At 51.8% G+C, this 11,827-nt stretch overlaps 2 protein-coding genes and 2 non-coding genes across 5 annotated transcripts; 3 read left to right on the forward strand and 1 right to left on the reverse strand.

Moving 5' to 3' along the window:
- Positions 1 to 1,733: 1,733 nt before the first annotated feature.
- Positions 1,734 to 3,014, reverse strand: PIERCE1 (piercer of microtubule wall 1; the record flags this gene model as incomplete). The annotated part of the gene is made up of 3 exons (XM_010221749.2): positions 1,734 to 1,919; positions 2,761 to 2,839; positions 2,905 to 3,014. Coding segments are annotated over 3 exons (375 nt in total), but the record flags the coding sequence as incomplete, so codon positions are not given.
- A 770-nt stretch (positions 3,015 to 3,784) lies between these two features.
- Positions 3,785 to 6,064, forward strand: MRPS2 (mitochondrial ribosomal protein S2). 2 transcript variants are annotated; one of them, XM_088525467.1, is made up of 5 exons: positions 3,785 to 3,850; positions 3,931 to 3,987; positions 4,829 to 4,958; positions 5,505 to 5,696; positions 5,799 to 6,064. In XM_088525467.1, the coding sequence occupies exons 1-5, from the start codon at positions 3,823 to 3,825 to the stop codon at positions 6,046 to 6,048; spliced, it is 657 nt and encodes a 218-aa protein (XP_088381593.1). In that variant the 5' UTR covers positions 3,785 to 3,822; the 3' UTR covers positions 6,049 to 6,064. The 2 variants fall into 2 exon arrangements, with proteins under 2 accessions (XP_088381593.1, XP_088381592.1); XM_088525466.1 differs by having other exon boundaries at positions 5,505 to 6,064.
- Positions 6,065 to 7,867: 1,803 nt separating this feature from the next.
- LOC148594595 (small nucleolar RNA SNORA17) lies at positions 7,868 to 8,001 on the forward strand. The gene has a single exon (XR_015913410.1). It is a non-coding gene; the product is annotated as a small nucleolar RNA SNORA17 (small nucleolar RNA).
- Positions 8,002 to 8,583: 582 nt separating this feature from the next.
- Positions 8,584 to 8,714, forward strand: LOC148594596 (small nucleolar RNA SNORA17). The gene has a single exon (XR_015913411.1). It is a non-coding gene; the product is annotated as a small nucleolar RNA SNORA17 (small nucleolar RNA).
- The last annotated feature ends 3,113 nt before the right edge of the window (positions 8,715 to 11,827 follow it).

An 11,827-nucleotide genomic window follows, 5' to 3' on the forward strand; every position in this document is an offset into this window, starting at 1 on the left:
TGGAAGAAAAGCAGTGAATGATGGAGGGTTGCTTGTTTTCCAGGTTAAACATTTAAAAAGTTAACTGTTCAGGGCAATGCTTGTGCTTAGCTTATTTACTTATTCAAATGTATTGATGTCTTTTCAGCAAAGGCAAATTTAGCCAGGTGGTTTTGGGTCTTGTGGGCATAATTTAAATCTTCCTGGTAGGTTTGGGAATATGTAGCTATAGGGGTTGAATGTTTAATTAAAGCACAACTACAGGCTTGAAAGCAGCTCAGTTTTGGACTTTGGATTTTTATTTAGCGATTTGATTAACAGAATACCTGCACCTTGCAAATGTGTTTATACACCCTTGAACACACTGTTCTGCAGGTGGGTTTTTTTAGCTAACAGCTGGAATAATAGTATTATGCTTATTTTTGATACACATTATTACTGTGTTACACCTGTAAAGTGGGACTGTTTCTCACCTATAAACAGGCAGAGTTCTTCAAGACTAGTTTTTAGGGAAAACGTGATACAGTGTTTAAGTGGGGTTGTTGTATAAATGATACCGTTTCATCAGTACAGTTGTTGCAATAAAACTTGAGAAAATATCTTTCCTTTGAATGAGTTGCCTTTATTTAAGCAATTTTTAGGATGCTGTAGTGTTGCAAGGTGTATTTAAAATACTGCCCTCTCCCAACTTAACTTTGTGGCCTTCACTAGTTAAACGAAACCCCCCGGACTCCTGTTTTATGGTTTTTTTTAAGGGTGGTTGCTTTCTGTTGTCCTTTTTTAATGAATATACCGCTATCTTTAATGGGTTAATTTTGTAGCTTTTTCATCACATTGTTGTGGGAAATGTCATATTACCAAGCTGGATGATTTTTTTTTCCTGCAACCAGAGGAAAAAATCATATTAACACTCTTAATGTTGTGAATGATCTTGGTTAATCTGTTGCTGGTTACTGCACTACATGAATCCGTGTCCTGACAGTCTCTCTGCTCAATGAGAGCAGCCAAAATTTTCAGTATTGCTCAAGTACTGTAGGTTTCCTGCAACAGATCCCACGTTAATGCTGCAGAAGCTGTTGTTGCAGCTCAAATTGGCCTTTTCCCAGCTTATCTTACTAGAGAATCAATACTGAGTGAGCAATAAAACATCCCCAAATAATAGTTGCTCCTGGAGCATTCACGGAGCAGCGTGGCACGGGCAAGTGCTGCCTGCGAGCTGTCCATTTTTGCTTTAACAGCCACAATATTCCTCTATACTCAAGCACATTTAGGGAAAAAAAGCCCATTATTTTCCAACATGTGTGTTTTTTTTATTTTATTAAGATAAAAGCTCAGGAACAATATTTGAAGCTTGGAGCAGAAACCTGTTCCAAACCCATCACAGTGCTGCACCATTCAGGTGCGCTGGTGCTTCCAACAAGGCTCAGCGTGTTCAGGGTAAGGTCAGTGCAGGCACTTGCTTGGTTTTGGGGGTATTTGCTTGGTTTTGGGGGATGTTTGCTTGGTTTTGGGGGTATTTGCTTGGTTTTGGAGGTGTTTGCTTGGTTTTGGGGGATGTTTGCTTGGTTTGGGGGGGTGTTTGCTTGGTTTGGGGGGGTGTTTGCTTGGTTTGGGGGGGTGTTTGCTTGGTTTGGGGGATGTTTGCTTGGTTTGGGGGGGTGTTTGCTTGGTTTTGGGAGATGTTTGCTTGGTTTTCATGCTTGCTCACTTGCTTTTTTCCCTCTTTTCGGCAGGGAACCGACGCCGCGGATGCCCTAGCAGAAGGACGGCCGGCTGGGGTTGTAGCTGGGGTGGAAGTTGAGGCGGTCACAGGCGGTGATGAAGTTGCCGGCTCCCGTCACGCGGCTCTTGTCCAGGTGGGTGTTGAGCCCGTTGTCCCGGTACATTCCGCAGGGCGCCAGCGTGCTGGAGAAGGCGTGCGAGGTGATGCGGTAGCAGGTCTGCAGGAAACAGCGAGACCATATAAATAACACCCATATAAATAACCATATAAATAACACCCGCCACACACGGGTAAAACAGCGAGGGCCCTTCGTCTCCAGGCACTCGGGGCAGTGCGTTGTCATAGGGTGTCGCAGAGGCCAAAAATGGATTGAATCCTAGAACCGTTACGGTTGGAAAAGACCTTCCAGATCATTGAGTCCAACCGTAAAATCGAGGGTTCAGAGCCTATGCCCTGAAAAATGAATTTCATCTGTTCACGAACCTTCCGCATTGACTGCTGCCCTGGAGTGAGAGCAAAACCCTCAAACCCGCCCAGAGCCCAAAACCATCCTCCCCATTGCACTTTTTGTGCAGCATAAGCGTGGAGGAATTCGCCTAGAAATACTTTGTACTTCTGGTGATAGCATTTGGCAGCAAAAGTCCCACGAGGAAGAATTCTCCTGGCTTTTACATGGAAGAAAGGAGATTTTTACCCTGTTAAACATAAGCCCATTCCAGCCTAAGACCTAAGTGATGGAAACTGTACTGATAACCCAATTTTTCTTGTCTATCTTATCCTCTCAGGTAAAACCTTAGCAGAGCCTCTGCTAAGCGTGCACCTTGGCTGATACCAAAAGCAAGAAAAGACCTTGCCTGCGTGTATGTGTAAAAGCTGCAATTGCTACCACAGATGGACAGCTAGTATTAGCTGGATGGTGGTGTTTAGGCATATAGACTTAAAAAATCTAGAGATTTTAAGAAAAGAGGAATCATTGCACTCAACTAAGCACTAAGCAACTAAGGCAACTCGGAGAGAAGCCTGAAAGAGGCTTTTCCTGGCGGCGGGTGCCCACGTACCGGCATCTCGTGCACCGTGGGCGCTCTGCTGCCGTAGCTCTGGTTGCTGGTCCTGTACAGCGGGTGAGGCTCCTTTTTCCTAAGGGACGGGACATTAAGCCCGGAGCACGGACACCCGTCGGGATCGCGGGGTCGGGATCGCACCGGTAGCCCTGGAAGCGCGCGGGGTGCTCGAAGCGGGGCGGCAGCCGCTCGCTCACGCCGTAGAAGTCGCTGGTGCGGGGGGCCCGCGGCGCCGGGAACGGCCCCTCGGGGCGGCCACCCGGGGACGGGGACGTGCGGCGGGGGACGGGGGTCCCGTCACGGGGGTCTGGGGTGGGGGGCGGCTGCAGGTCGGGCTTGGGGAGGGGGATGGAGGGGGGGTTGGTGGAGTCGGGATCCAGGTTGGGATGGGGTTTGGAGCCGGGGGGATGGGGATGGGCTGGGGTCTCTCTGGGGACTGGGCTGGGGCTGGCGATTGGGGAATGGATCGGGTCAGGACTGGGGTGCGGGAGCAGGGTCGGGGCTGGGCTTTGGGTGCAGGATCGGGCTCCGGTTTGTCACTGGGTTCAGGGCTGGGGTTTGGATCTGGACCGGTGCTTGGGTCCGAGCCCGGTTCGGGCCTGGGGTTCGGGCAGAGCGCCCAGGTCGCGCTGGGGATTCGGGCTCCGGCTCGGGGTCCGGCCGTGCAGCGGGCTTGGGGCGCCGGTCCGGTTCGGGCTCCGGCTCGGGGTCCGGCTGTGCAGTGGGCTTGGGGCGCCGGTCCGGTTCGGGCTCTGGTTCGGGGTCCGGCTGTGCAGGGGGCTTGGGGCGCGGGTCCGGTTCGGGCTCTGGCCGTGCAGGGGGCTTGGGGCGCCGGTCCAGTTCGGGCTCCGGTTCGGGCTCCGGCCGCGGCGCGTCCCGTTGCCAGGCGACGCGGCCGCTCTTAAAGGAGCCGCCGCTCTGTGGGCGGGGCCCGATGGGGCGGGCGGGACCGGGACCGGGACCGGGTCCGGAGCCGCCCAGGAAGCGGAAAGCGCCGCCTGACCTTCCTCCTCCTCCCGCTCCTCCTCCTCCTCCTCGGCCAGCGCCGCCGGCCGGGTCATGGCGGCGCCGCGGCTCCTGCGGGCGGGTGAGCGGGCCGGGCCGGGCGGGACCGGGCGGGACCGAGCCCGGCCCGTGTGACCCGCTCTGCCTCTTTCTCCCCCGCAGCTGCCCCGCGGCTCTACAGCACCGTGCTGGCCCCGGCGCCCGCCCGCCCTCCCCGGGGTAAGTGTCGACGGGGACGGGGCGCCCCGAAACGGCCCCATGGCACTGCCTGGCTGCACCCCTCACCCCCTGGAATCCCCACACCGTATCCCTGCACCCCCTGGTTGCATCCATGCACCCATGGCATCAGCCAGCTGCACCCCTGCACCCCCTGGCATCTCCTGTCTGCACCCCTGCATGCCATGGCATTGCCCAACACGCCATGGCATCTCCTGGTTGTATTTCTGCACCCCTTGGCATTGCCTGTCTGCATCCCATGGCATTGCCTACGTACACTCCTGCACATCAGGGCATCGCCCAGCTGCCACCTCGCATCCTATTGCATGTCCCAACTGCACCCCACGGCATTGCCTGTCTGCATCCCATGGCATTGCCTGATTGCACCCCATGGCATTGCCTGGTTGCACCCCTGCACCCCATGGCATTGCCCATCTACACCCCTGCATCCCCTGGCATTGCCTATCTCTACCCCTGCACCCCATGGCATTGCCTGTCTGCATCCCCTGGCATTGCCCATCTCCACCCCTGCACCCCATGGCATTGCCTGTCTGCATCCCCTGGCATTGCCCATCTCTACCCCTGCACCCCATGGCATTGCCTGGTTGCGCCCCTGCACCTCACGGTGTCACCCAGCTGCCACCCCACAGCACCCAGGCCAGGACACAAGGCTGCCGTTGCTCCTATTGCCACGTCCTATTGAGCTGTCCCTCCTGCCACGTGCCTGGCCAGGGGTGCACATCGGGGCCCAGGGTGCCATGGACAGTGTCCCAAGACTCTCCGGTCCCGGCTCATGTGCTGCGAGCACCGGGATGGAGCGGTCACGTTTTCCCTCCTCCCTCAGGCGCCGAGGACAGGCTGGTCACCGAGCCCCTCAGCCACCCCGACTTCTTCAACGTGAAGGAGCTCTTCTCCCTGAAGGATCTCTTCGATGCCCGGGTGCACCTGGGGCACAAGAAGGGCTGCCGGCATAGGTGAGTGACCCCTCTCCGCGCTCCAGCACTTGTGGAAATCCCACACGTTTCCCTAGGCTTTTTTGGAGGTCCTTCTAGCTCGGGTTAGTGCTGGAACTGCCTGGTAGACCCATGTTCTTGCCTGCATGATCCTGCAGAACCTTGTGCGCCTTTTTAGCCTGGAGAAGAGCAGGTTGAGGGGATCTTATCAGCATGTACAAATACCTGAGGGGAGGATGCAAAGAGGATGGGGCCAAACTCTTCTTGGTGGTGGCCAGTGACAGGACAAGGGGTAATGGGTACAAATTGAAACCCAGTCTCCGTGTGAGGAAGAACTTTGCTGTGAGGGTGACAGAGCCCTGGAACAGGCTGCCCAGAGAGGCTTTTGGAGACTCCTTCTCTGGAGATCTTCAACCCACCTGGATGCCACCCTATGCCCCTGCTCTGGGTATCCATGCTGGAGCAGAGGGTTGGACTAGATGATCCCTAGAGGTCCCTTCCAACCTCAACCACTCCGGACTCCCGTCTCCTCCCCGTCCCCTCGTGTCGCCCTCCGTGTCCCCGCAGGTTCATGGAGCCCTACATCTTCGGCTGCCGCCTGGGCCAGGACATCATCGACCTGGAGCAGACCGTGCGGCACCTGCGGCTGGCGCTCAACGTCACGGCGCACGTCGCCTACCGCAAGGGCATCATCCTCTTCGTGAGCCGCAACCGGCAGTTCTGCCACCTGGTCGAGAGCACGGCGCGGGCGTGCGGGGAGTACGCGCACGCGCGCTACTGGCAGGGCGGCCTCCTCACCAACGCCCACGTGCAGTTAGGGCCCGGCGTGCGCCTGCCCGACCTCCTCGTCTTCCTCAGCAGCCTCAACAACGTCTTCGAGCCGCACGTGGCCGTCCGCGACGCGGCCAAGATGAACATCCCCACCGTGGGGGTGGTGGACACGAACTGCAACCCCTGCCTCATCAGCTACCCTGTGCCCGGCAACGACGACAGCCCCGCGGCCATGGAGCTCTACTGCAAGCTCTTCAAGATGGCCATCGTGCGCGCCAAGGACAAGAGGCGGCAGCGCGAGGTCTTCGACGAGCTGCAGAGCAGAGCAGAGGGCGCCTAGAGCCCCTTGGCGCCCGCCAGGGGACAGCAGGGACCGAGCCCTGCTGACGGGGGGCACGCGGAGATGGGGCTTTGGGCAGAGCTGGTCCCTTCTGGCACCCCCAGCTCTGTCACTCTGTCCTGCAGTGACCACAGCGGAGGATCTGCCTGTGCTAGAACCTCCCTGTCCTGCTCTCCACCCCCAAAAACGCCGTCCAGAGCCAAGGGGAGACAGAGCAGGGCCAGTCCCGCTTCCTTTCCTTGTGTTTGTCCCTGCCGCAGAGACACTTCTGTCGTGTGGCCTTCCTGGTTCTGAGCTTGCAACCTTGTATAAAATCACATTTTTTTCTTGACAAATTAAGTGGTCTTTTATGTTTTTCCTTGCAAACGCAGCGGGTGGATGGTTTGAGGTGTGAGGGGGTTTGCAGATGGGGACCCCCCCAGAGTCCATGTCCAAAGGGGCAGCTCCGTTGTCGCCCCCAGCCCCAAATGTCCCCAGCGGGGACGTCTTGTGTCCAAGGCAGCCGTGAGGGGCTGCTGAGATGGGGGCTTGGGAACCTCAATGTGGAGCTGGGGAAAAGGTCTTGGATCCCTGTGGGAGGGCTTAGGCCAAGCCTAGCTTCTGGCCATGGGTTCATGTCCCCCCTGTCCTGGCTCCTTTTCCATGTCCCTGTCCCCTTCACATGACTGTATCCTCATGCCTGTCCCCTCCCATGACTGTATCCTCACGCCCGTCCCCTTCCCGTGGCTGCATCCCCATCCCTGTCCGCTTCCCGTGTCCATATCTGTGTCCCTCGCGTGTCCCCTGGCCCTTCCCTGTCCCCTCCCCGTGTCCCCGCCCCTTCCCTGTCCCCTCCCCGTGTCCCCTGTCCCCTCCCCGTGTCCCCTGGCCCTTCCCTGTCCCCTCCCCGTGTCCCCGTCCCCTCCTCTCGGCTGCTCCTCGCCCTCCCGCTCAGCAGGGGGCGCAGGCGGAAAGCGAAGGCGCAGCGCGGATTGGCCCCTCCGCGCCGCCGTCGCGCCCGCTATATAAGCGGAGGGCGGGCCGTTCTTCCCTCTTTTCGGCGGGGCGCGCGGAACGGGGAGGATGTTCCACGCGGGGGGCTCCGCGCTCGGGGCCCCCATCCCGCCTCGTGTCCCGCGTTGTCGTCGCTCCCCGGGGCTGTGAATGGAGCTGCGAGGAGGAGGAGGGAGCCCTGGGGTCTGCGGGGTCCCCGCGGGTGGGTGGCCGGGATGAAATAAAGCCGGGGAAGGCACCAGGAAAGGAGCGTGGAAAGTTCCAGGCGGCCATTTGGGGCCTTGAGGAAAGCGCCTGTAAGGATCTGAGTGAGTAAAGAAACTGTGCGGCAAATTACCTGAAAACAAACAAACAGAAAACAGTCTTCTGGCTTAACTTATTGCTAATTACTTAACGTCTTTCTGAGATGGCGTTAAGTGGTGTAATTCAGGAAGAAGATCGAGTAGACTGAGTATTTTATTAAAAATGTGTTCTTTTTGCTTTCTTTTCATGGTTTTGCCTAACAGAAGATGCATGGGTTGAAGTGAGGAAAGACTCTCCATCCTGATAAATCAAGGGTAAGAGTAAGAATAGTGATGGACTTGCCTTAAGAATCTGGTTTTATAAATACCTGCCCTTATGGCACTGATTTTGCTGAGTGAAATAGTTCAACTTGGGCTATGGGGGGTATCAGATTTATTAATGGTTAGCAGGTCCTAAGACCCGCCTGGCCTTAACCTTACACTCTGCGCCCAGTTGATGCGTTGTAATCTTACATGTAATATTTCAGATTTTTTTAATACATTTCTGTAAGTTTCTGTATCTGCGTAATTATATTGAGCTGGTTCCTGCCACTATAGGCGTTGCAAAGGTGGCTGCTGTGACATCTTTGTGTCATTAGGTGGCAGAGAGAAACAGACTGTTCTACGCTCGTTTGTTCTGCGACCTGTGAGCATTCAGAGTGATTAATAGCCTGACACTGTTATAAACTGACTGGTTTTTATGAGGAGGCTCTTGAGAAACCAAAGCTCTCCTTTTTTTCCCTTTTATTTGACTCTTCTCATTTGAGTGAAATCTGTGTGCAGTAGAAATTCATTATGTCCTGTATCCGTTGAGCCAATGTGTAGCAGAAAAGCTGCATTTTTTTAATACTTAATCTCAAAAACTGTAGGCACACTTGGCATGTAGGTTTCTACTTGTATTACAGATGGAAGACTGTGAGTTGAAGTGATCTGAAGCTGGTGGCCAGGGGGAGCAGATGCAGGGAGCTGCGTACCTTTAGTCCTGGCTTTCTTCCTCTTCTGAAGGTAAAAATATGCTGCCTTTTTGTGCTTATATATCTTTAATTCGCCTCTTGCACTGGCTGTCTCAAACTTGTGTCAGCAGTGAAACAACAGCCACATCACCAGGTGTTGAAATATGTCTAAAATAGCTACTGTGACACTTTAGGTATTTATCATTTTTTCCTTTTCAGAGAAACATGGGTAAACGTGGCAAATCCAGGAGGTTTTCTCCAAGACCAGAGGTGAGCAGTGGTTCCTACAAGTTTATGTCGCTTATCCCCATGCCCCATGTGTTGCAAGTGTGACTTTTGTGTCACATTTGTGTCATTAGGTGGCAGAGAGGAAAAGGCTCCGTCTTTGCTGGTGCTCCCAGACCTGTGGGTGCCCAGGGATGATCCACAGCCTGACAATTGCTTCTCACTTTTATCTTTTTTCTTTTAATATTAAATCCTGAAAGATGGAGGATCCACAGTCGTGGAGGGGTAGGGTTAGAAACTAGCATTGCCTTTTTCCCTCCTGGTTCCTTAAGTCTCTGAAAAATCCTTCTAAGTTCTCACATCCATTTTTCTTGCTCTTGATTCCTTTTCATATCTGTCTTTTTTAGATTAAAAAAAATGAAGGCAGACACCAAAGAAGAGATTCACAGAACAAAGGTGAGGCTTTATTTTTAGACCTATAAGACCTAAGGCATTTAAGTTGTACCTAGGTGACTTTGCAGCCAAGGTCTCACCACAGCAGAAAGATTGAAAGCTACTTCAAGCTTCTTGCCTGTAGCATCTGGCACCATTAGGGAGGAATGGCAGACTTCAGTATTTATTGTAATAGTCCCAAGTCCTCAGGGTTTCACTGTTGTGACCTGTTAATGTCACACTAGCAGCAGTGGCTTTGGAAAAGGTTAATAAAGTTGTTGGGATATGGTTATGCAAAGAGTGTGCATTAAGATGCAGCCATTCTATTTTAATTTCCTGGCTTCTTCTAACCCTGAAATACATATTTGATTTTTCTCATCAATTTCTTATTCAAATCAAGGGTCTTGTAGGGATACTAAGTGCGTAATGAGCCTTTTTCAAACGTTTTGGTAGATTTCACATATTTGCTGCTAACCCATGACCAAGCAACAATCCCAGGCTATAAATATTATCGTACTGAATGAATTAACCTGGCTTTCAGCTGTAATGTATTTATTTATTTTTAACTAACAGAGAAATTCAAAGATGTGAAACTACAGATTTCCCTGTTGTTGAGGCTTAATGTATTGGGCATAATGAAAGAAAGTCACCGGTACATGAAAATAGGAGAATTTAAATGCACCCTATAAATAAGTGTTGCAAAGATTCATCGATAGTACAACTTGAATAATTTAAGTGCTTTGGAATTGCAGAAGATTGCTGGCTTTTGAAGTTATTTTCTAACATCCTGGGGCTTTTTTTTCTTGTTCTATTTGCAGATCACACCATGAGATTGAGGGTTCCCAGCACAGCTGCCTCCAGCGGTGTCGGCATTTGAAGGTTCCCAGAGCTTCATCTTTCCTCACGCACAGGTTCACACCAACTCCAGCACTACAGTCGGTGGAAGTGCATGGGATATTCCCTGTGATCCCGAATATCTGCTGCAACCTGTGCAAATGTCAGTTTAAAAAAAATGAGAGCTGCTGTGCTCCAAGTGTCCCTTCTGCTTTTGCTGTGCTCCTGCTGGATGCACCTCACAAGTTGTAATCTTCCCTTCTCCCAGTAATCTGGGCTCATTTAATGTTTTCACAGCTGGATTCTGGAGTATGGTGTTTCGTCTGCATGGCTAAGAAGGGTTTTAAAAAACAAAAATGAAATAAATAAGGCTAAAAAACAAAAATGAAATTAAGATGCCAGCTACAGTAAGTTTTAAATTATTGTGCTTGTATTTTTATAGCATCTGAAGTAATAATCATATTTGACCTTTTTGGGATTTAGGATTCTTCCTCGTGTGTATGAGGATGGTTTGTGGCTTTGCCTTCAACAGGGGAAGCAGCAGTTTCGTTCCCATCCCTGCCTTCCCAATGCCCTTGGAATGTGCTGCCCTGCTGCAGCAGCAGCTCCTGGGAAGGGCAGGGTGTCCCTGGTGCCCTGACTGCCTTTTCTCCCATATTGTAGGGTAGTTGGTAAACCATAAATACGTGTCCAGGAACCCTTGTGCTTTTTCTTAGTGAGGGACAAGACTCCAGTTTTGTTTTCCAAATGGGAAGCAGGATGTGTGAGTCGCAGGCCTGGTTTTGAGTCAGTCCAGTGTGTTCAGATGTTAGTGTTGAGACTAATGACATGGACGGAAACGTGAGAAGTTTTTGTCAAAAGTGTCTTTATTTGAATAAAGCTGTCTTAACTAATTCTGTTTAGTACTTTGTCTCTCTCCTTGAACTTCGTGTTTTCATCATAGATGCTGAAAGAGATCCCACTGTTTGGGATTATGTGGATAAGCAAGGAACAGGGTTGTTTTCCCTCCGTCTTTCTGGCTGCTTTGTCTGATCGTGTTGCTTTTGGGGTGGAGGAAATTCAATGTCAAGGGAGTTTCATATTTCTAGGAAAAAGTTCACGATAGGAATTCAAACATGGAGACTGCAGGACCAGAATTAACTTTCTGGAAAACCTGAATGGAAGGTACGGAATATTCAAGTTCTTTTTTCTAATAGCAGGAGAAAATTAATTTGCCAGTAGAGCTAGTTGCCATGGGAATGGAGGACAATAGAGTAAAAGCTGTGGTAGCTACATGGATCACTTCAAAATAATCCAGTTTTTGCCCTCCCGCTTTGCCCAAAAGCCCCTTTGCAAATGGGAGGTGAACCCGGAGCTGCATGTTCCAGTCCAGCATCTGCAGCTGGAAATATGGAATGAAGGTGGGAATACGGAATTAAAGGGGACTCAAGGGTCTTGCCATCCTTCAGAACAGCCCCCAAGGATGAGGAGGGATCGCCTTGGAAAGCTGATTCTCCATGGGAAGCACCTGCAGCACCTCTGGGCTAGATTTAGAGCACTGTTGATACCAAAATATTTTCTCCATAAATAACAGGTAACGATGATCCTATAGAACTACCAGGAGCAACTACGGGAATCTCCTCCAAAGGGCTCGTAATTTCCAGCTGAGACATTCAGAAAGGCCTTGGGAGGCCACATATCCTGCCAGACCAGCAGCAAGCTCGGGAATTCACACAAAAACTCCTTTTGCCCTTGTCTTAAAAGGCTGAAGAACTGAGTGTTTAAAGGAAATGGAACTGCAGTTGGAGCCCTGCTCATATTTATACAGCCAAAGGAGGGAACGTCTCCCTAGCTGTTGCAAGGCTCCCTGGAATTTTATCCTAATAATGGGAGAAGCGGTGGATTGTTCTGATATTAACCTTCAACCTCTGCAAAGTAGCTTAATTTTAAGGGAATAATTAAGGGGTTGACTTATCCTTGAAGGGCTTAGTATGACGCCAAGTGGCATGGAGCATATATATATATATATACACCCCCATATATATATTTGGAGTATGGAGCATATGTAGCCTGTCAGAACTG

This window comes from Tinamus guttatus, unplaced genomic scaffold (genome assembly GCF_059628265.1).
Source record: "Tinamus guttatus ecotype Peru unplaced genomic scaffold, ASM5962826v1 Tinamus_guttatus_pri_ptg000226l, whole genome shotgun sequence".
NCBI classification, from domain to species: Eukaryota; Metazoa; Chordata; class Aves; order Tinamiformes; family Tinamidae; genus Tinamus; species Tinamus guttatus.

Bases quoted from the DNA above. Each gene is read 5' to 3' on its own strand.
- MRPS2 (XM_088525466.1), top strand. From the start codon at position 3,823: ATGGCGGCGCCGCGGCTCCTGCGGGCGG. The intron at 3,851-3,930 runs GTGAGCGGGCCG...TCTCCCCCGCAG, and splicing joins GCCGCGGCTCCTGCGGGCGG to CTGCCCCGCGGCTCTACAGC. The intron at 4,959-5,504 runs GTGAGTGACCCC...GTGTCCCCGCAG, and splicing joins AAGAAGGGCTGCCGGCATAG to GTTCATGGAGCCCTACATCT.